This window comes from Mastomys coucha, unplaced genomic scaffold (genome assembly GCF_008632895.1).
Source record: "Mastomys coucha isolate ucsf_1 unplaced genomic scaffold, UCSF_Mcou_1 pScaffold12, whole genome shotgun sequence".
Lineage (NCBI taxonomy): Eukaryota > Metazoa > Chordata > Mammalia > Rodentia > Muridae > Mastomys > Mastomys coucha.
Genome location: NW_022196894.1, coordinates 29,416,015 through 29,440,560, shown reverse-complemented (window position 1 = coordinate 29,440,560; position 24,546 = coordinate 29,416,015). Strand labels below are relative to the sequence as shown.

Below are 24,546 nucleotides of genomic sequence, written 5' to 3'. Positions count from 1 at the left end.
TCCAGAAACTTTAGATACAGTGACATCAATCTAAATCATGCCAATGTGGTTTCACATAAATTAAACTTTTTATAAACCTTTACATTTTAGCTTTTAAGTATGATAGCATATTGCAGGAAAACCTAGCAGAAGAGCCTATGAAAACTATCTAGCTAATGTTTTATTGTGGGTGCAACAGAATCTTAGTACTCATAGATTAAAGCCCTATGTTCTTTACTACTCCAGAATAATATTTGGGAGTTTATGGTATGAGTAATTTGTAAACTTGTTCCAGTACTTACTGAGGGTACTACTAACTAGAATTAATTAAACATTTACCATTCAAAAATGGACTTTTTAAATCCTTTCTTTTGTTCAGTAAATAGATAATATTTGTAAATGCTATTCCTGAAATAAAATCAAGAAGTATGAGAATTGCAACTCTTCATGGTATCAGGTTTCTGGATAAAAGATAATTTTACTTAAGAAAACATAAAATTTAAAAACAGTCAAGAAAAAAATAAAGGTGCCTGCCTGCGTCTCCCTGAAGCTAGCGGTTATGAACTGAGCCGACCAGCACTGTGGAAGGATGCCATGCCTTTCTTTAATGTGCAAAAAAGGCCAGGCATTAGCCTAGATTATCACTTTATGATCCCTCTTAGTGCCATACTTTTGAGTAGCAGATAGAACTTGGGTGTGGAATTGGTGCTATCTGGGCTCAAAAAGAGTGCAGTGTAAATATGAAGATTTTAAAGATTTGTTTTGTGTGGGGTCAAAAAATGATGAAAGGTATGGTGACATCAAGTGGCAGTAGGATAATGGGAGGGAGCCTCCCATCACCTACCCACACCTTTTGGCCAAGGGGAAAGAAAGCAGGCTGTGAGCAGAGCAGCTGAAGGCTGCACTCTATGCTCTCTGTTTTCCACAGGAAAGACTGTTTAATGAAAGCTTCTTCATTTAAGTGTGTATAAACAAAAAACCACTCTATCTTACATATAAGTAAAATGGCAAATGTGTTGTGTTTTCCTACTGAATTTTTGGTAGAAACATAATATTCTATAGTACTAGTTATGAACTAGAGGATGGACAGACACTTTAAGATGTATCTCCTGTGTTTGCTCTTTCCATCCATGTCAGCATGTTTCTCACTGGTTGAGGGCACATGTAAAGCCTTTGTAGGGTATGAGGCCCCAAATGACAATTTTTAGGAGCTGCAACTTTGATATTTAAAATGTGAGGTTTCTACTGAATCAAGAAGGCAGAGAGGAGTTTCTGAATTAAGGCATACTATATTCTAACATAGGAAAGATGAATGCCAAAGGCTGCACTCCTAAGGTAAGATTTTCCATCAAACACATGGGTTATACAACAGATAGATCTTGCTAAGTATGTAGCTCTAGCTAACAACAGGTAAAATAACCCTCCAATCAGTAATCACAAATCCTGGCCATGCTTTAATATTGTTCTTAGGTCAGTGATAGAATGGCTGTACAGCATGTACAAAGCCCTGGGGGTTCAATCTTTAATACTGCAAATAAAATAAAGTATTTCTACCTGTTTGTGCTATATAAGAAAGACAGATATGATTTGGGGTACTTTTTGATTAGAAGAAGTATAAATCCAACTCATCAATGAACTTGATGGTAAATGAAGTAACCAGCTACAGTAAGCATGCATACCTTGACGTAAGTCTAGCTAATGAAATAAAAAAGATAGGAAGCATACTACAAAATCTTCCCTTCTCCTGATTTTAAATTTTTTATATTTATTTTTATTTTTGTAGCCCTAGGGAGTGAACACAGGCCTCATGCATGCTGGATAATCAAATCTAGTCCTCTAGAAGAGCAACCAATGCTCTTAACTGCTAACCCATCTTTCCAGCCCCTTACAAGATAATTTGGTGACAGTGTATTTTCTAGTTATATCATTGGTTACTTTTCTGTTTGTTTGTTTGAGACAAAAGTCTCAGTATGTAGCCTAGACTTGCTTGGAACTCACAGAGCGTATGTGCTACCTCACCAGAAACTCTATTAGTTACACTTAAATGTGACAGAATTAAATAGTAATGAATGACACCATGGAAAGAAAACAAAGCACAGAATCACTATTCAAGAAAAGATTCAGTTTTCTTAACTTTTTAACTCATTAATCATGGGGCTCAAAGCATTTTAAAATTGTGTATATTTAAGTATAGTAATGCATACCTTCAATCCTGGCACTTGGAAGGTTCAGATAGAAAGGTATTGAGAATTCAAAGTCAGCCTGTGATACATAGCAACACTATGTCTCAAAAAACAAGGCTGAGGAGATGGTTCAGTGAATAAAGTGTTTAATGCACAACTCAGATCCCCAGAATCAACATAAAACAAGAAAAGATACTGTATATTTGCAATCCCTGCAGTGAACCTATGGTGATGTGGAGACAGGAGGATCTTTGAAAGCTCACAGGACTATCTAGCCCAATATAAGCAGTGGTAAACAAGAGATTCTGCTGCAGACAAAGCAGAAAATAAGAACTAACACCTAAGACTGCCCTGATTGCCACATATATGCCATGCACACGTGAGCCTACACACACACACACACACACACACACACACACACACACACACACACACACACACCCCTCCCTATAATTTGGTTTGTTATATATATTGATATGCACTGGTAAAACAATTGCTATAAATCATGCTAATTAATTTAACACACATCAATAACTTCTCATGCAATTACTTTTAAAACATTCTTTTGATGGTGAAGAATTCAGGCTCTACTTTCTTAGTAAATTTCAAGTACCCATTTCAGTTTTGTTTTTTTGTTTTGTTTTTTAAGACAGGGTTTCTCTGTGTAGCCCTGGCTGTCCTTGTCCTGGAACTCAATCTATAGACCAGGCTGACCTTGAACTTAGAAATCTGCCTGCCTCTGCCTCCCAAGTGCTGGGTTTAAAGGCATGCGCCATCACTGCCCGCCACACTTCAGTCTTGTTACTATGGCTCATCATAGTAGTATTCTGGAATTTATTCTTCTATAACTGAAACCTTATCTCCTGACCAAAGTCTTCCCATTTCTCTTCCACCTTCTACTCTCTTGTAACCTTTAGTAACCTCCAGAATATTGTACATTTCACACAAGTGAAACACAGCACTTGACTTTCTGTATGTGGCTACCACCTTCACTAAGCATAATGTTTCTACCATAGCACAGTAAAAGAAATGTCAAGTAAACAAATATTTATTAATGCCCTACTTTGAAGTAGTAAGAAAAACCATTTACCTGCGTTTACTAGGAATCACTCCAACTTCATCACTCTCACCATCTGGGGTGACCTGTCTGGCTTGCCACCACTCGTCGTCGGAAGCATTAATAACATGGAGAATATCTCCAAATTTGAAGTTCAATCCTTGACTGGGAAGCCCACTGTCTTTAGTCTTGTCATAATCAAAAAGGGCTCTAGACTCAAGAAAAAAGTTCATAACAAGTTGTTATTGTGGCATTAATCAATTTTAAAAATTCATGGGATTGCAGAAGTATATATAACTTGTACAGACAAGTTATTAGTATAGTATAAAAAGATTAGGCTTGATTTTACATTATATATAAGACATAAACAAACAAAAGAAACCACAGAAATCACTATAATAGAAACAGTCTATTATTTACTGCTTTCAGTGTTTAGGATAGATTGCATGCTGGGTTATTTATTTGAGACTGGAAATTGCTGTATTGAATATGAGTATGTATATGAATTGCTATGGGCCCAAAACTCAGTCTTCTTGCCTCGGCCTGCTTGGTGCTGGGATGCCTGGCTTCTTTAGATTAGTGCTTTCTCACTGTGTCGTGTAGGAAATGAAACTGACACATGTGATTCACTCACCATTTCTACAGGTCAGTGACACAGAGGGATTTAGAGCAGTGGTCCCAGTGCTGGACCCAGCACTTCCTGATATGCTGCCCTTTGCTTTTTCTCTATTAGCTAATACTGACACATTGTAGAGTTGTTCTGAGGATGCCATCAGGGTTAGTAAACGGTGTAACTGAGTACACTGGGTTACACCTGTACTTTCAGCTACCAAGGAGGACTGCTTGAGTGTAGTAGTCCTGGGAGAGCTTTGGTAATATAGTGACACTCCATCTCACAATGAAGAATAGAAATAAAAAAGTTGGCATCCCAAATTTCATTAATTATAATATAACAACAAACTATATTCGATTTGTAAATGAGAAATTATATAGGTATTCTAAAAAAAATAAAATGTAAACATTATTATCTATTTGATTAGATATTTAGAAAAACCCTCCCATCCATAGAATAACTAGCTAGCTATCCAAGTATATAATTTGGTATCAATACAGTGATTACTGTGCCAGCTAATTACTTCTTCCACTTGTTTGCAAATGTAGAAATATTAGTTTGAAAGTCATTATCAATGAAAATTAAGTACAAATTGCCAAGTTATTTTTAAAATATATTGTATTAATTTAATTTATAGCAGTAAATGTAAAAATTTTCAAAATTTGTTAAAAAGAAATTAACTAATTAACATATAAATTTTAAACTCAATTCTTAAGTCCAAATACACTCTCTTAAAGTCCAAGAAAAGGCTGGGCTGAGGCGCACTTGCCTGGCGTGCACAGGGCCTTGCTTCTGACTTAGTACCAGGGTTAAATACTGTAATGGCAAGCACTCCCAGCAAACAAACCCAGACAACTGTGGCAATCAGACTAAAATACTAAACAGTTATTCTTTTATCTTAATCTGAAAACTGAAAATTAAGGTAAAAATTTTCCACACTACTCAACACTTTAGTCTTTTATAGTATTACTTCTTTATTTTGTTCTTTTATGTGTAGGAGTATATACAGGGAAATACAATCTATATGAGTAGTGACTCATATAGTCACTATTAAAACATCAACCTAAATTATCTTTGATAGTCCACATTTATTGTCTTTTTTTATACCATTATTAATTCAAAAGGTCACACCATTAAAGTTAAAATATTCCAACTCTTGAGAGTATAATGTCAGAAAATCACTCATGAAAATGTTTTTATTGGTTTGACTGAACTTTTCTATAGTAAATCCAAGTCATTCACAGAAAACAGACAGACAAGCTGGACCTGATTATACAATTAGATGATGCCACAGTCCTAAGTGAAGCTTACCTGACATAGAGGGACCGCTTCTGGCTGGTTCGAAGTGAGCCCGACCCTGAACTAACGCTGCTGTTCATCATTTGCTCCCGTAAGTCATGGATTTTAGCTTCAAAACGACTGTACTCTGATGGGGAAAAAAAGAAACTAAATATTCCTAAAACCAAGTTTTTAAAGATAAAACATAAACTATATAAAATGTCTTAAAACTGACCTAGTAGGCTACAAGCTTAACACAGTAATAGGCTTCTAACTACTGGAAATTAGAACTGGCTGGTAGAGGATGCCGTTCAAATCACATTTAAGACAACTTTATGAATCAAATAACATTAGCAATTTTATATTATATTTTCATTTGGAGGTAAAGTTGAAAGGTAGGAATCATTCCAGTTTTTAATTAAAAATGAAATTTACAATAATTAATGTCAGATGCTTTAATAGATGAAATTTTCTTAAGAAAAATCAGCTAATCTTACACTTTCAAATGTAGAACTTATGTAGAGTTAATAACAATGGAAAAAAAATCCAAACCAGCCAATAGGAGTAAATAACTATTTTGTAATTTTTAAATTGCTGAAATGATAAAAAAGGCAATCAGAAGGAACATTCATAAAATTTAAAAAACATTAAAAACATTTTTTTTGACAACGGCTATTTTAATCCATATTGTAATGTTAAAGACTACTAAATCCCCTGGAACTGTGACCTGGTCAAAAGCTGTGACTCACAATAGTATCTTTCTTTGCTGATGTAAAGTATCTTCTAATTTTGTTTTTGTCTGATGTGTCTACACAAACTGAGGCGACAATGCCCTTGTAACCTACCTGAACTTTCATCTGTCTTGTTACTAAGTCTCGGAAGTTTACTGTGTTTGACCACTTGATGAAGGGTGCCCGACAGGTTATCTCTTTCTTTCAAGTGAGTTATTAAATATATATACATCTCTTAATTCTTAAAAAGAGCCTAGTTGTTTATGGTATGCTGAGGGAGGGTGTACAGATCCCATGGACCCTGTGTGGACCCAAGTTATCAAAAGACAACTTGAGGACACTGGCTCTCTTTTTTCACTGTGTGAATTAGGGACTGAACTTAGATCATCAGGCTTGGTCAGTCCCTGTACTTGTTGAGTCATCTCACTAGCCCATTAAGTTTTTAATTAGTCATCTAACTAACATTGGTAAGGACTCCTAACTTATTTAGTAGGTTATATTTATTATTATATCAGTAATTTGAAACAGAAATTGTTAATTTGTGTGTCTTGTTCCCTATTGGATTTTTTTTTGACTATGTTTCTATCATTGCTTGAGTATTGTACTTTTGGAACAAGAGTATCATAAAATAACAGTATTTTTTTCTGCCTAAATCTGGAAGGCAGTCATCTGTTGAAAAAGGCTCAGTTTTTGAAAAGAAGTAGATCTAGATCAGAAGGCAAGATCTAGGATAATGAGTATGTGTGCTCATTACTATTGGGGTGTGGCTGCAGTATCAGGGGGAAGGCATATTAGGTATTTACATTTGCACACAAAGATGCTTAGAACTATAACTGAATTTACATCTACTGAAACTCAAAATTGAGTTCATGCTAAATTTTCTAGTTTTAACCCAACATCACAGAACATATATTTAGCTTTTTTGCTCTTTAACTCATAAAAATCATGTATACTACTTTATTTATGTTTTTGAACACAACCAAGCATCTGTTCTCATCAGTTTCTACTACTTTCCTGAATATGTTTACTGCTCAAACTAGGTCATAACCTGAAAGGAAGTCCTTCTCATGGGCTAATAAGTCCAACGGACCACTACAGCACTCCTTGGCCCCCTATCCTTGAACTGGCCCTCGCTCTGTTCTTTCTAAGGGGTGTGGGACTTAAGTGATGAGGAAGAGAAAGATCTCTAGCTTCAATTCAAAAACACTTCCCCAGTTTCCTTACCCCCCTTAGGAAATACCGGTCCCAGTTAAATACAGTGTTTTTTATTTTTAGGACGTTTCTGATTCTATGAAGTCACTGTCTGTTTGCATATCCCAAGACTATTCTGTAAATACTAGTGTAACTTCAGTTGTTAATCATTTTAAGTGTGTGTTTCCTGGCATGTACTTGTTTGTGAAGAGATCATCATGACTCTTATTTTCAGTTTTCAAGCGGGTTCCCATGTGATTCAGACTTGATTTGTTCATTTTTATCTAAAATGAAGTTTCTAGAAAAAAATTTTTTTTTAAAGATAGAGTCACCTATAGCCTAGGTTACCCTGGAACTCGAGGGAGAGGGAGAGGTGGAGGGAAGGAGAGAGAGGGAGGGGGAGAGGGGGAGAGGGACAGAAAGGGGGAGAAGGGAAAAGGGAGAGGGAAGAGGGGAGAAGGAGGAGAAATACATAGCTTTCCCTAAAATTTTGGGTAGGCTTTGTAATGGCTTCACCCTTCTAGACTGGAGCTTCTTTTTGTTGTTTCTGCCAACTGTTCAAAGATATGATCTAATATGCTGAGATCTCCTACATTATTATGTATTTAGCCTATTAAGAGAAAGTGAGTTGCAGTTGGCTGTCGTGGCCTGAAGCCTGCAAACTCACTGCACTCAGTAGGCAGACTGCACAAAACCTTGCACTGCTATTACACTACACCCTGTGTCTCTCCTATGGCTCTGTCCTGCATTGTGGGTGGTATCACAGGGGTTGGTAGCTCTTTATAGCTTTCTTACTTCGGTGTTTATTTTGGGGTTTATGAAGAGTTCCACCTAGTTTTGTTGTAGGCTGTTAATAAATTTTTGTTGTAGGCTGCCCTAATAATTTTCTAAGAGGTGCAGAGAAGTTATGGAACATGCAGCATTAAATCTACCATTTCATTTTGCATTTTCTAGTAGTACCAACGACTCTATGCTTCTGATTTTTAAAATTACTGTATTGCTAACTATTGTGAAGGCATATGGGTATACATGTGCCATGACATGTGATGGTCAGAGGCCATCTTTCAGGGCAGGTCCTCTCCTTCAACTGTGGGTTCTGGACTAAATACGTGTCTGTTTTTTTTTTGTTGTTGTTGTTGTTTTCCACCTGCCTGTGCCTCCCAAGTGCTGGGATTAAAGGCGTGAACCACCACAGCCCAGCACTAAATATGTGTCTTGTATAACGAGTGCTTAATGTCACTTAATGTCACCACACCTGGGCTTTGGTTTTCCCTGTGTTGCTTATTTGTTTTTTTTTGTTTTTTGTTTTTTTCCGAGATAGGGTTTCTCTGTGTAGCCCTGGCTGTCCTGGAAGTCACTCTGTAGACCAGGCTGGCCTCGAACTCAGAAATCTGCCTGCCTCTGCCTCCCAAGTGCTGGGATTAAAGGCGTGCGCCACCACCGCCCGGCTTGGTTTTGAAATACAGACTCACTATGTAGGCTACAGTGACCTCACACTTGCTATCTTCCTGGCCCAACATTCCAAGCAGTAGCACCAAGCAGGCACGATCACCCAGCTCCAACTGTTCCATGCTTTTATTATGTTAGCAATTAACTAAAAAACAAGTGATGGGTTTTTCAAAGTTCATTACTTCTGTTTTTAAAATATTTTAGCATTTGCATATCTTTATAGTTTTTTTTTTTTTAATTTACTCACTATGTCGAGGACAGTTTGAGCTCCTGACTCGTGAATCTGCCTTCATAGCGCTGGAACTATAGGGATACACACTAAATGTGGCCACAATTTTACTTTTAGCAAAAGCCTACCTTTAACAATTAGTTGGCAAAATCCCCACAGTCAGACACTGCTCTTGAAGGAAAGTGACTTACTAGCTCCAGTTACCATTGTTTCATGATGGTTTGATAACTCTTATGGCTCTAACAGCTCTACAATATTTAACAACATATTTATTACATTTCCTGTAAGTGCACTGTTAGTTTTCACTTTGAGGGGCTGATTATGAGAAGTCTTGGGCAATTTTAAACATTTTAGGAAATTGAAAATTTCTGCAAAAAGAGAGCACATCACACTTTACAGTGAGGCAGGAGGCGCTTTCCTGAAAAGGAGTCAACGGTCTCAGATACTAGTAATATTTACCATTAGGGCGCTAGAGTGATTACTGATAAGTTCTTAAATGTGTGATGTGTTTTGTCATTTTTATATTTATGGTCCTCACTACTAAGAATTCCTTGTAACATTTTCTTTATGATCATTTTCCACACATTTCTCAATGTTACTTTTTAATTTTCAACTTCATTTACCTTGTGAAGATTACTCTCTTTCCTTTAGTTTCAAGCAGTTCACACCTGTCATCCTATCCCCATCTTTAACCATTCTGTATATATTTTCTCATATTTTCTCTGGGAAGAACATTGTCCCCCTTTTTGGTTGTGTGCACCCTTCTAGAAATCCTTCAACCTCTTAGAGCTGCTACCAGGAAAGAACAGCCTGGGTGTCACACAGAAAAGCTCACCAGCATTTCTGAAACTGTTGGACTAAATCATATTTTATTTTATATAACATTTTAAAGTTGTTTGAAACAACAAAAATAGAATGTGCATGCTTATTGAGGACAGATAGTGCTTAATGCCATCCTACCCCCATGCCCCCTTTAGGATCCAAAGGTTGGCATTCAGGAAATTTTGGAAAATACTAAACATATGTTAAGACAAACCCATATAAAGACACCATTCTGGAATAGGAAACATATACTAAATACTACCTGAATAACCAAACAAAAAAGAATTCTCTTTTATTCAAAACTTTTTTTTTAAAATTCAGACTAGAATAGCACTATCTCTTAGTATTCTTCAGAACAGTACTTCACCAGACTGCCCTCTCAAAAAAAAAAAGGGTCAATCTGAAAGATATTAACAGATGCTTAGAAATCACAAAATAAGATTAAGAATGAGCACCAAAGGAGGAGGAAAAGGGAAATTCCTGGGGATACTCAGTGACAACAGAGAAAGGCTGAGTGGCCAGTGCACCGTTCTACACAGGGTGTGTGCCAGACTTAGGTAAGTTAGCAGCCATAAAACAACTGTATGTGCTGTGTCCCATCATAGCAATGCTTCTTGTTGGCATGAAGTTCTTATGAATGTACTGAATTGAAATTCCAAACATGTATTTACTTTCTAAAGGATTTTCAAATAAAAGAATTAAATTATGATTATACCACTTCCCTTTTCCTTTTTCTAACCCCTCCCATGTCCTCCTCTTTCTGTACCTGATGACATCCTTTTATTATTACTGTCACACACAATATATGTAAATATAGTAATACAACCTGTTAATTATGTATATGCTGCTAGACAAGTTTGTTTTCTTTAAAAACATTGTCATTCTTGGCGATTCTCGGAAAGCTCGAGGCTAGCCTGTTCTACAAAGCCAGTTCAGGACAGCCAGGGCTCTGTTACAAAGAGACCCTGTCCTGAAAAGCCAAAAAAGAAAAGGAAAAAAAAAAAGCCACAAAAACAAACCACCCAAAACACTGCCTCCTAATATTCTTGCTCTTCTCTCTTCTAGTTCTACTTTCTTACTGTGCGCACTGAACTGTACTGTGTCTGGGTATGCTAGCTCACATTCATGTCTACCTCTGCTCTTATACTTGGTGGTTTTCTGTCAAAGTGACCTGTTAGAGAAGCCAAGGTTGAACTTCATGCCATATGCCACCTGTTGCCAAGCTTTGCTGCCACTCTCTGCTCTTTATTAACTACCTTCATGTGAATAATATGAATACCCAGGCTAGATACTTTTAAATTACTTACTACTCTGGGCCGAGCTTTGCTGGAACAAGAAAACTACAGTAAATAAAATAGTTGGTAATTGTTTCTCTTCAATGCTAACTTACAAACTACTTCATTTAAGCCTCAATTATAAAGCAGTTCATTTTGCTCCTTCAGCCACCTCATTTCCTTCCTCATCATGTTGTTTATGAACATTAGAGAGTGTGTCTCTATGCACTCTTTTGGGTTTTCAAATGCATTGAGTCCCACTGCGGCTTTACTACTGACCTGGTAGTACTGATGCCTACTCCAGCTTTATACATGCTCACTATGGAATTACCTCCAATTTTCCATTATCACTTTCTTCCCCTAGGAATCTAGTCAAATTATGTTATGATGCTTTACTGTTAAGAAAGACACAATACCACAAACTTTATTCTTCTATTTTAAATAAGAATAAGCATTACTAGAAAGTACAAATCTGTTATTAATTAAGTATAATCTAATTTAAGAGAAAAGATTCTGAATAACTTCATTTTCTTTGGCAGAGTTAATATCTTTACTTATAGTTTTTATTACTCTTTTGAATCAATGAGTTAGTAAAAGGGATAGTTAGATGTGGTAAATTAAAAGTCAGATTAAAAAGAAACTTGAAAATTAATTCAAATAATGGTACAATCTTAACAATTGGCAGATTAAGTGTTCTAATCCTAATGAAAAACACTTCTGACCTGGAAAATGAATTGCTTTAGACTGGACAAATACTAAATTGACAAATTAAAACAATACATAAAATGAGTTAAAATTAGAAAATGAGACATTATTAAGAGTTGTGAATGTAGCTCAGTTGGCAGAGTGTTTGCCTAGCGAGAATAAAAACTTGTGACTTGATCCCCAGCACAGAATGAAAATAGGCATGGTAGCATTCAACTGTAACTCCAGCATCAGAGAGGTAGAGGCAGGGGGATCAGTTCAAGATTATCCTCAGAGCACACTGAGTTCAAGGACAATCAAGGCTACATGAAAGCTTGCTGCAGAATATAAAAATGTAAAAAATAATTATCAGAAGGAAGAATTTAAGATCATTTTTAAAAAATAACTAAACTGTGCAACAAAAACTGTATTACCTTCAGGTCGATACTGTGCGACGATAGTGACAGCTTGGCCTGCATTTTTTAATGCAGCTGCTGCTTGTTCATGACTTGCAGCTCTGAGGTCAACACTGTTTACCTGCAAATAAAATCAAATACTAATTTAAGAAAATAATAATAATCTTTGACTAGACAACACAGTAGCCCATTATGGGAGTAAGCACAGGTTAGTTACAGTACCTTTATTGTTTAAATATATCATACAGTAAAATACATGATTATTTCAAATAATCTGATTCATTAAAAAACACTCTGCTTAATGGTAAGAGAAGAAAGTCAAGCATTTCCTCAGATGGATGTCAGAAAGCTAGCTACCCAGCTAATAACAAGTGTTATTATTTTGCATAATTCATTTTGCTAGTAACTCAAGCAATGGGAAACTTTTTTCTTTTATTCTTTTTTTATTAGATATTTTCTTTATTTATACTTCAAATGATATCTCCTTCCTCTGAAAAAACAAAAAACAAAAACCCTGTTCCCTCCCTCTCCCCCTGCTCACCAACCCATCCTCTCCTGATTTCTGGCCCTGGCATTCCCCTACACTGGGGCATAGAACCTTCACAGGATCAAGGGCCTCTCCTCCCACTGATGACCTACTAGGCCATCCTCTGCTACATACACAACTGGAGCCATGTGTACTCTTTGGTTGGTGGTTTAGTCCCCGGGAGCTCTAGGGGTACTAGTTAGTTCATACTGTTGAAGGAAACTGATTTTTATCTGTAGCAATTTTAACCCTTCAGTTCAACTTAGTTTTATTCTTTTTTTCTTCCTTTCAGATTAAGACTTCCATTCTTTTGATGTAACAAGAAAGCAATTGCTTAAGCATAGTTCAGATTTCAGGGACCAATTTAAACAACAATAAATGTAAATACTCTCAGAAATAATTTTTAATAAAGGAACTTGCATTGGGTGCCACTTAACTCCTGAAGGATATCCCATTTTATTTTATTTTATTTTTTTCCGAGACAGGGTTTCTCCCTGGCTATCCTGGAACTCAGACTACTACTCCTTTTCCTTTTCCTAAGACAAATGTTAAGACATTGTTCACAGACATATTGTTATTGAATGCAATAAAGCCTTAATATTAAAAAGTAAGAATCAACAGCAATGAAGAGACCACAACTGTGTTCAAGACTTCCACTAAATATCATTGATAGGAGGTCTGGAGAGTTGGCTCAACAGTTAAAAACACTTGCTACTCTTCTAGAAGACCCAAGTTCTATTCTCAGAAGACACGTCAGTAGGCTCACAATTCTAGTTCTAGGGAGGGTCTGATGCTTATGGCTGCCACAGGCACTTGTACTCTGCACATACCCACATGCAGACATGTGCATGCCTACCCATAGTTAAAAAATAAAAACAAACCTTTAAAAATTGCATTTTAGCCATGTAAAACTAAATGCAGCTGAGTATGGCTATCAAAGAGTAACTCCAGCTGCGAGGCATCACTTAACATTTATAACAACACAATGTACACTTCAAATTCCAATTGCCAGAGTAAACTAGGGGAAAAGTCTACAGAAAGATAAGCTTTTACAGATTGTAAGAGAAAAATTGAAACTTTTCTGGGGGAGGGGAAGAGGTCTTACTCTGTAGTACAGGCTGTCTCGAACTCTCTATGTAGCTCAGGCTGGAGTCAAAACTCATGACCATTCTTCAGTCTCAATTTCCTTAGTGCCGAGATTATAGGTGTGAACCACCATGCAGCCTGGCTCAGTGGGTAAAAGTGTTTGCTAGCAAACTCAGTAACCTCAGTTTAGATTCTCAGATCTCATATAAAAGCTAGGTACAGTGGCACTCATTTTCATGGTCCCCAGGAGCAAAATGGAAAATGGAGCTTATAGGTGAATGGGCTTAAAGAACATCAGAGACCCTGCCACCAACAACATGGAAGGTGAGGACCGAGTTGAAGACTTGCACTTTGACCAAATGCCATGTACCTCCAAACATAGACACACACACAAAAGCAGTAATGACTGTAGGCAGAAAACACATTCTAGTTACTGTCTAGCTCTCTGCCTTTGAGAACACTCAATAAGCCATTAAAAAAAAAAGTTTTAAATTTTTGCTTGAAGAAGATTGGAGCTCTATGTGGACTCAAAAATACATAATCTGCTGGACAAGAGTAGAATTAACTTTCCAAAATACTAGTTAATACTTTAATGAAATTATGATACTGTCTCAAGGATTTTTTGTTTGCTTTTTGAGACAGGGTCTTACTATGTAGTCTTGGCTAGCTTGTATGTAGATCAAATTTGATGGAATTCAGAGATCCACCTGTTTGTCTGCCTCCAGAGTGCTAGAATTAAAGGTGTGTGCCATCAAACCTAGCTCAATGTTTTTTTGTTTTTTGTTTTGGTTTTTCGAGACAGGGTTTCTCTGTATAGCCTTGGCTGTCCTGGAACTCACTCTGTAGACCAGGCTGGCCTCGAACTCAGAAATCCGCCTGCTTCTGCCTCCCAAGTGCTGGGATTAAAGGTGTGTGCCACCACTGCCTGTTTTTTTTTCTTGTTTGTTTCAAAGAAAAAAAAATCTATGTACTGAAAGACATATATATGTAAATAGCCTTAGATATACTAAATAACAAACAAACATTTTAAACACTGATAAATACTTCAAATACCATAAAACATATATGTTAAAACTGCATAGTTTTTTGAACACTGATGAGATTATAAAACTATCACAACTACCTAATCCCAAAATATTTCCTTCACTCCAGAAAGAAACTCAAATCAAAACTGAAGTGGAGGCTATTCCAAAAGCAGTTGCCTGTCTATGGGATAAGCAGTTGTGTGTTTGTTCTTCTAATTGGGCTGCCTTGTCTGGTCTCAGTGGGAGAGGTTGTGCCTAGCCCTGTAGAAACATGATGTGCCAGGTTAGGGGGGTACCCGGGGGGGGGGGAAGGCACCTTCTCAGAGGATAAAGGGAGTGGATGGGGGATAAGAATTGTGTGTGAGGGGTGATTGGAGGAGGCAGGAACAGGATGTAAAGTGAGTGAGTCAAACAAATGAATAAACAAACAACAAAAACCAAAACAAAATTCAAATCTAGTCAGTGGTCTCTCCTAACTTCAAGCTACTTTTCGGTATAGATTTCTTATCCTGTATATGTGAAGTAAGTGGGCTTCTATACTTTCTGGGTCTTTCTTCTTGGTGTTTATTACTTAAGGCTCATGCCTATAGTATATTTCAGCACTTTCCTTACTATGGTGGACAAATGCACCATTGCATGCATATACTTTTATATCTATTTCTCTAAATGCACATATGTTCACATGGCCTGCGTGGGCCATCAGAGGCCACACTGGGCCATTGTATCCCTCTGGAATTAGGTGGGCCTCTGTAGGAACAGCAAGTGTCTTAAACACTAAGACTTTTCGGCTCCATCTTTAACTTTACACTTAGGCATCTTAACTGTTTTTGACAGTGATAGAAGGGTCAAACCTGGGGTCTGGCCTCATGCATGTGCAGCAAGCCTTCTGTCTCTACCACATCAGTTCAGCTCACCATGCTCAAACACTGTATGTGTGGTTCATGGTGTGGAGCAGCTCTCTACCCTGGAATCCTGTCGAGCTGACTGGCTCTGCTCAGTGCTTCTCAACACTTTTACAGATGAGAGAGATCAGTCACCTCCAGCCTTCTTTCCTCCCTTTAACTCTGGAGGACTTTCTGTTTTTCTTGGCTAAGTGCTTTGGAACAAAGACGAATACAAGTGGGAAGAAGATTAAACATCTTTGTTTTCTTTATTTAAGAGAAAAGTTTTTAGTTGCTTATCACTTAGTATAAGCTACTGTTTTTTTTTTTCTGTTTTCTTCTTTTATTTTAGTGAGCTATTTTTATTTATTTATTTTACCAAGGTGAGGGAATATCCTTTCTTTCTTTCTTTCCTTTTTTTTTTTTTTTTAAAAGACATGTTTTCTGAGCCCTGACTGTCCTGGAACTCACTCTGTAGACCAGGCTGGCCTCAAACTCAGAAATCTGCCTGCTTCTGAGTCCCAAGTGCTGGGATTAATGGCGTGCGCCATCACTGCCTGTTGGAAATGTACTTTCAATTCCTAGATTCTTTTTTTTTGTTTTTTTGGATTTTCAAGACAGGATTTCTCTGTATAGCCCTGGCTGTCCTGGAACTCACTCTGTAGACCAGGCTGGCCTTGAACTCAGAAATCCGCTTGCCTCCAAAGTGCTGGGATTAAAGGCGTACGTCACCATCGCCTGGCTTTAGTTTCTTAAATGTTTTTAACCATTTTTTCTGTTACTGAATGACCATGTGGCTGTGTCATTTACTGTATTAGGGTGGTTTTGAACTACAGTCTCCTTGGGTATAGCACATGGCTTTATGTCTCTAGATCTATTCTATCATTTTGTTGAGTTAGTCTTAACATCTACATTCACAATTATGTACCTTTGCTGTTCTGCCTGCCTAAGTCTGGGCTCACAATATGGGTTGGGAAATGTTACATTTCTTCTGATTCGCAAGAGTTTCTTAAAATTTTTAAAAGTTTGTCAGTGAAATTGTCTGGTTTTTGGCTTTTCTACTATAGGAGGCTTTTGAGATCTCTTTCTTACCCCACACATATAATCCATATACCATAAAATATATATTTATAATTGATATTAGGATCAAATCCATGGCTCTGTGAATGCTAGTACATGCTTTAACATAAAGTTATAGCCCAAGCCTTTGATTATTAATAACTTAGTGTCCTTTCTAGCTACAGATTTATTTATTTGGTTTATGTTCCCCAAATTTATGAACAACTATGTATGTGACTAACAGCTATTCTTTTAAGCATATAAATACATATAAAATACATTTTTTTGTAACAACTTTTGTTTTAAAGTGTATTTTCTTATTTGTGCTTTTGAATCTTATGTAATGAGGTACTTAAATATTTGTCCTGGAGTTCTTACAATTTGTTAATTTTTGAAGTTTTTTTTTTTCATATTTTTCCTCTTGCACCTAGAGATTTTTCCCTTTTGTTTTACTAGTATTTCCCCACAGAAGACTACTAAGCATTTACGTTTTCATGTTACTGATGTATACCATCAATCAGTGCTGTCTCCAAGCACACTGCAGGGTGAGCAACACTGTCTTGCACGCCCTGGAACTTTTAGTGCCAACACTGGGAAAGTCCTGCGTGCTGCTGGACTAACATACTTTGGCAATATTGCATGTCAGTGACACTCTGTTCTCAGATGGGCAACTTAAAGTCATCTATTTTTGCTCTGAGGTTTTCACACCAAAATCTAAGCAAATTAAAAATGTACTTTGACAGAAGGTATGAAGTGAAGAAGGCCCTAAGCTAATTTTATTCTCCTAATTTGTCTGACAAATCTTACCACCAATTTATTCTTATCATGCTACAACTTATTTTTAAAAGACTAAACTACAGTATATCTTCAAAAATTCAAAGAAAACAAAGCCCTATGATTAATTAAAATGAAAGGATCTAACAAATAGACCTCTATGAATCTACAAACAAAGAATATATATACTGTTTCCATTATCCATCCCTGAGAGTTCTACTCAGCACTTTATAGTCAGTACAAATCAGTAACAATCATTTTCCAAATTCTATTACCAGAAATAGTGCTCATGATTATCACACAAGAATAGTGTGCATTTCAGTGATAAACACTGTGTTTTGCTCAACCTGATGTTTTTAGAGTCACGTGTTATTTTGTATTTCAGTTATTTTGTTTCATTTCCTTGCAGTATAGTATTAAATGATATAAATATCTCACCATTCACTCAGTTATTTTCCTATTAACAGAAAAAGATCATTTGCAGATTTAGATTATTATGAATAAGCTGGTACAAACATTTCTGTGGATGTTTTCATGTCTCTTGGGCAAAATTTATGTAATAAGTTTCCTGTATGTTTAATAGCTTCACTAAAGTTCTTATAACATCACTTTATGAGTTACAGTTTCTCCATTGCTCTTGCCCATTAAGTACTGCCTTTAATAATATATATTAAAATCCTCTAGCCATCCAACTCAGTGGGATATATATTATATATATATATATATATATATATATATATGCTTATATTTATATACATATGAGAGTGGGAATTTGAGATATCCCCAAATTTGTTGTTTACTGGTTTTGTGCTACCAACTCTTAAATATCTTCTCATGTGTATCCCCTTTAGTAAAATATCTGTTTACATCTTCTGTGAGTTAAAAAAAAAAAGGACTAGTTAGGGTTACTGTTGCTGTTATGAAACACCATGAGCAATAGGAAGTTGGGAAAGGAAGGGTTTATTTGGCTTACACTTCCATATCATAGTGTGTCACTGAAGACAGTTAGGAGAGGAAATCAAACAGGGCAGGGACCTGGAGACAGGAACTGATAAAGAGGCCACTGAAGGTTGCTGCTTATTAGCTTGCTTCACATGGCTTGCTCAGCCTGCTTTCTCAAGGACCACCATCTGAGGAATGGCTCCCCCAGAATGGGTTGGGCACTCCCCATCAATCATTAATTAAGAAAATGCCTTCTAGCCAGCCAGATCTTATGGAGACACTTTCTCAGTAGAGGTTCCCTCTTTCAGATGACTCTAGTTTGTGTCAAGTTGACATAAAGCTGGCTAGTACAGTTACTCAAGCTCATTACTGTGGATGTGTAGACTTAATATAGTTTTGGGTCCAAGTCTTCTGTGAGGTGTCACTGAAGATACATTCAGACCTCTATATAGCTTGCCTACTTGTTTTCAAGTGGAGCTGTCTAATGAGTAGTGTTCTCTATACTTTGCCCAAGAAACTGCTGCCTTGCCCAGATATTTTTTTCAACATTTTTTCCCCCTAGAAAGATCTGGCTTTAGGTTTTAACATTTGAGTCTAAATCTACCTAGGACTACATTTTTACTTTTGGAGTAAGACTGATAGTGGCTCATGCTTTTACTGTCTGCCCATTTGATCCACTGTCTTTTGTTGACCATTTTCTTCTTAGGCGAGTATCTTTGTCACCTATTTTCTGTTTCATAGCTTAGCTGCAGAATTATGGTACTGTTAGAGACCATGCTGTAAAGAATTTGCTTTTGCTTTCTTACAAAGGTCCAGTTTCTTTGGAAATGTGCCTGAGATGCAAATGGAGTCTCTGATTTCTGTCACAAGTTTATTACTTTGATTTATTTATATACTATTTAGTACTCGAACCTGTTGTTTTCTTGTTCTATTACTAAAAGTCTTTCAAGGCTGACTGTATGATGGTGTATTAGCAGCCTATCCTGTTTTTAATTGTATTTAAATTAGAATTCCCACTTATTCCTTCACAGATTTGCCATTACATTATTTAGTCCCTTTTTGGACATACTCTGAGTTTGAGATTTATTTATGATTTAGATTAAGATAGATGATTTATTAGATGATTAGAAATAAATTATCCATCCATAAGGAGATCTGGCACCCTCTTCTAGAGTGCCTGAAGGCAGCTACAGTGTACTTACATATAATAAATAAATAAATCTTAAAAAAAAAAAAGAAATAAATTATCTATCTTGGGTCACCAGTGCTATACCGTATGAGATTTTATGTCATTTAAAGATATATGGCATTAGAGAGATGGCTTAGTGGTTAAGAGTACCGACTGCTCTTCTGAAGGTCCTGAGTTCAAATCCCAGCAACCACATGGTGGTTCACAACCATCTGTAATAAGATCTGACACCCTCTTCTGGAGTGTCTGGAGACAGCTAAAATGTACTTACATATAATAAAGATATATGAATCAATATAGAGACCTTTTTGAGTATAGTCACAAAATACTCCTCAAAGTGAAAAATGAATGTGGCTGGCACATGAAAGAAGAAACATACCAGAAATGTAAATTCCATCATTTTATACGTTTTTTAGAATTATCTTTCTTACTATCTGACTGAACATCTGACATATTTAAGATTTATCAGTATATCCCTGCATCTAATCCTTTTGAAGGACTCATATAGTTCAAGGACAGACAGAGTCTAGTATAGAATGGATGATCATTTACAAAAGAAATAAATAGCAATCACATTTTAGTTTAGTTGTTCTAGAGCATTGAAGTAACCAGCTGAATGAAAATTTAGGCATTTGATATGCAGCAAGCAATAGTTTATTAAGGATTATATAAAACCTTACATGTTAAAATATCAACATAGGCAGTACTATTAAATGGAAATTACCTTTCTATGTTTAAGGGCAAATGACTCAAAAGGCAGGACATATCAAGTAAGAATGGTGACTATTACAATTTATTCTTAAAGATAAAAATAGTCTACTTAATAGGACTAAATCATATAAGTCTCAAGAATTATCACATGTACCTTAATAATCAAAACCATCAGAATAAGTTTATAAAAACTAAACCCACCAGGGTACTGGAACTTAAAGAGACTTAAGCAAACTAGTCTCTAGAATACCACTGGAAAACAACCATGGCCACGCCCATCCCTGGCAGAACAATGAAGGAAGGAGGAAGACCAGTTATCACTTTACTCAATATTTTATGGTTTGTTGTAGACTGGGAAAGCATATAAAACTTACAAGAAGCCATAAGTCATGTGGACCCTCAATCTGTCAATCTTGTGTTCATGAAACAAAACCCACAAACAAAGAAACAAAGAAAGAAACAAACCAGTAAACAACCAAATACAGTTCAGCTATAGATCGTGTTCATACAGCTTGACTCTTGTAGTCTAAACAACGAATCATTCCCTATTCCTAGGATTAATCCCTGACACACAATTATTCTGTTACAGAGTAATAACATATAGTATTTCAGGCTTAGTAGCAAGTGTCTTTACCTGTGAACCATCTTATGTGTCCTACTTCATTTATTATTTTATCCAAAATATCTCATGAAGGTTAAGATTATAAGACATGCAAAGATGGAAGAAAATGTAACTTGTCAAGACAAAAAAGAATTAACCTCAATACTTAGGAAACTGAGACCAAAGGATACTCATGAATGGCTGGCTGGTCACGTTGGACCACAGCTAAGAGACCTTGTTACTAAAAACAGGAATGATTATTACAATAGAACCATGAAGACAGAATAATTCTAACAGATGTAGAGACAATATGGATGATGAGTTTGGCATAAAAACTACCAAAAACAAAAACAAAACACCAAACCTCCAAAACCCCAAAACAAACAAAATCCACATGGAATGAAAAGGAGAGGAAAAAGAATGAGAGATTTTATTTGAAAGACTTAGTAGTACAGCAAAATTAGCTGAAGAAAGAAACAGAAAATTTGGGCTTAAGTCAAAACACTTTTCCAGGCTGAAACTTAGAGATAGGGGAGAACAGAATGTGAGGACAAGAGACCACAGCATCATCTGTGGGACAGCTAGACCCATGCAGTCTAATAAAAATATGGAGTCTTCCACAGTGATGCTGACAAAGACCTTCCAAGACTGACAAAGGAGATTCAGGATGGCAAAGCAGGTAGGGGCACTTGCCAAGCAAGTCTGTCAATCTGAATTGATTTCTTGAACATATAGTGGAAAAGACTGTCTTTTGGCCACCATGCATAACATGCATAATCATCACTAGTCACACCCAATAATTTTAAAAAGAGCTGAAAGTACAAAAAAAATGTTGCCAAATTCTATATTCAATGAAATTACGATAGAGGTGAATATAAAGAGAGTTTAAAAACTCAGTACTGAGGCTGGAGAGATGGCTCAGCGGTTAAGAGCACTGTCTGCTCTTCAGTCCTGAGTTCAATACCTGCAACCACATGGTGACTCGCAATCATCTGTAATGGGATCTGATGCCCTCTTCTGGTGGGTCTGAAGACAGCTACAGTGTACTCATATACATAAAATAAATAAATCTTAAAAAAACTCAGTATTGAAGTAAAAAGAAAATTGAGGAACATTGTAGGGTAAATAAAAAGCAAAGATGTTCTGAGACTGCAATCTCCAAGAATTACTAATTGTATTCCAGTTGGAGATGTAGCTTAGTGGTAGAGCACTTAACTTAGAGATGTCAGGCCCTAGCTTCAGCCTGAGCACCACAAATAGTAATAACCATTGTATAACAATTAACAAACACATGCAGGACATGTCAGCTTGGTTCAAAACAAAAACAAAACCAAAAACAAAAACATCCCAAAATAATACGACTGAGCTCAATAATGCTTATCAGAAATATACTTTCAAGTTATTTTAAAAATTCATTTTTAATCAATAGGTCATAAAGGAGATAATAAAAACATTCAAGTATCAGACCTACCGATATAATGCGATCTCCTTTTCTGAGTTCTCCACTTAGATCAGCAGGTCCTCCAGCAAGGATGAAGGAGATAAAAATCCCTTCTCCATCTTCACCTCCAACAATGTTGAAACCAAGCCCCGTTGAGCCACGATGAAGAACAACTTTTCTAGGTTCCCTAAAAATTAAGAAAAAATTAAAGCTCTCTCTCTCCTCCAGCTAAGCAGCATGCCCAACGTCCTGGGTCCTAAGTCTGTGGCTCACATTGCCAAGTGGAAAAGGCAAAGGCTTAAGAACTCACCACTAGCCAGGCAGTGGTGATGCACACCTTTAATCCCAGCACTTGGGAGGCAGAGGCAGGCAGATTTCTAAGTTCGAGGCCAGCCTGTGTCTACAGAGTGAATTCCAGGATAGCCAGGGCTACACAGAGAAACCCTGTCTTGAAAAAAAAGAAACTCAAAACCAAAACCAAACCAAAACAAAAAAAACCTCGACACTAAACTGGGTTAAATGTAAACTAAGTTTTCTGTACATAAATTAATGAAAAAAAAAGAAAAAATTAAGTATCTTAGAAATTGTATGTAGAACCGGAGCTTCAGTAGGAGAGCATCCTACTGGCGACTCCTAAGAGGGGAGGAAGTCCTACCATGAAGCCCTGGTTCATCTATGTGGCCTCAAATTCACAGCACCACTAGCCAGTCTCCTAAGTACTAGGAGTATAAAAGTCTGTATCACTATAAAAGTTGATATCCTTATATTACCAAACAATACATATAAGCTAAATGGAAAAACAAACAAAACAGAACCTAAAATGTTATATAAAAGCCTTCTCAAAACAACAAGGGGAAAATAGAAGAAAAAAATCTAATTTTATATAAAAACAAAAAATTAATGGTAAAAAAAAAAAACAAAACAAGCAAGCAAAACTACAACTACCACCAATATAAAAGTAAGAAATAATTCATATGGATCTGGGAAGAGTAGGGAGGGAGTGAATTTGATCAAAACACATTCTATGAATATTCAAAGAATAAAACAGTATTAAAGGTAATATAAAAGTAGTACATTTATTTAAAGGCTCTGTCATGAAAATCTGACATGTGTGCGCATTCCTGCCTGAGAAGTTAGCACAGCCACTATTTCTTAGACATACACGCTTGCAGGAAGTAAGGCCATTCATTCCTTTAGTTGCAAAGACACCATTCAACTAGTGAGCACAAACCATTGCCTTTTGCTACGGAGAGGGCTTGACCCCTTTCTGGCCTCTGACAAATGAAAATGTTTTTTTCATTTCCCACAGAAAAAGAACACATTCCTACCCTCTTTTTTCATATCACCCATCTTCATCAAATAAACAAACCCTTAATAAAATCTCCTTACTGGTTTAGATATATTGTAATTATGAAGGGAAATCAGAGACCTCCTAGGTATTATGGTAACTTTTTTAGGCATCTCCAAACTTTTTAAATAAAAGAATTATCGTTTAACAACTGGGTGTGCCAGGTGGTGGTAGCACATGCCTTTAATCCCAGTGCTAGGGAGGCAGAGGCAGAGGCAGGTGGATTTCTGATTTCGAGGCCAGTCTGGTCTACAGAGTGAGTACCAGGACAGCCAGGACAACACAGAGAAACCCTGTCTTGAAAAACCAAACAAACAAAAACAAAAACAAAAAAACCAACTGGGTATGACTGTATGCACCCGCAGCCCTAGCTCCCTGAAAGGCCAAAGCATGAGAATTACTTAGGATCATGATCTGATACCACCCAAGCATCATATAGACAAAGTCCATTTCCAAACAAGAGCTGCAACAACAAAAGAATTTGTCTTTCATTTTATTTTTTACATGCATTGACATTACATGTGTGTTATGATGTTGCATCCTAGAACTGAAATTACAGACAATCATGAGATGTAGCTGGGTGCTGGGAACTGAATGCAGATCCTTTGGAAGAGCAGCCAATGCTCTTAACCACTGGAGCAATCATTTCTCCAAACCCAAACCAAACAATTTTTTGTTTTCTACGTGTTCTAAAACACACAGTGGAGTTCTTGTCTGTCCTCAAACTCAGAGATCTGCTTGCCTCTACCTCCCAAGCCCTTGTGGTTAAGGCTTACATTATTACCCTGCCAGTGTATTGCTTCACATTTACTTTTCCCACACATCAAAACTCTCTGGCTTGTGTCTCTCCACTGATAATTTTCACAGCACTCAGCATGTAAGACTTATGTGAAAATCTCTAACATCGATCATCTGGGAAAATGATGTAAGTGCCAGAAGCAGATCCTTTCAAATTTGATGAAATGGCGAATATCACTTGACATATATTACTCTTAAATAGAGTACATTTAGCAAGCATTTAAAAGTTTTAATATGAATTTTTCTAAAACAGAAAAGA

At 36.6% G+C, this 24,546-nt stretch overlaps 1 protein-coding gene across 15 annotated transcripts in view; it reads right to left on the bottom strand.

The window, feature by feature from the left end:
* Dlg1 (discs large MAGUK scaffold protein 1) overlaps positions 1–24,546 on the bottom strand; it is a 204,817-nt gene that overhangs the window by 33,058 nt on the left and 147,213 nt on the right. For all 15 annotated transcript variants that reach the window (XM_031363610.1, XM_031363612.1, XM_031363617.1 and 12 more), the window contains 4 exons: positions 22,172–22,328; positions 11,925–12,027; positions 5,144–5,258; positions 3,253–3,429 (listed from right to left, as the gene is read on the bottom strand). In XM_031363610.1, coding sequence (XP_031219470.1) covers positions 3,253–3,429; positions 5,144–5,258; positions 11,925–12,027; positions 22,172–22,328 — 552 coding nt within the window. The remainder of the gene's footprint in view (positions 1–3,252; positions 3,430–5,143; positions 5,259–11,924; positions 12,028–22,171; positions 22,329–24,546) is intronic.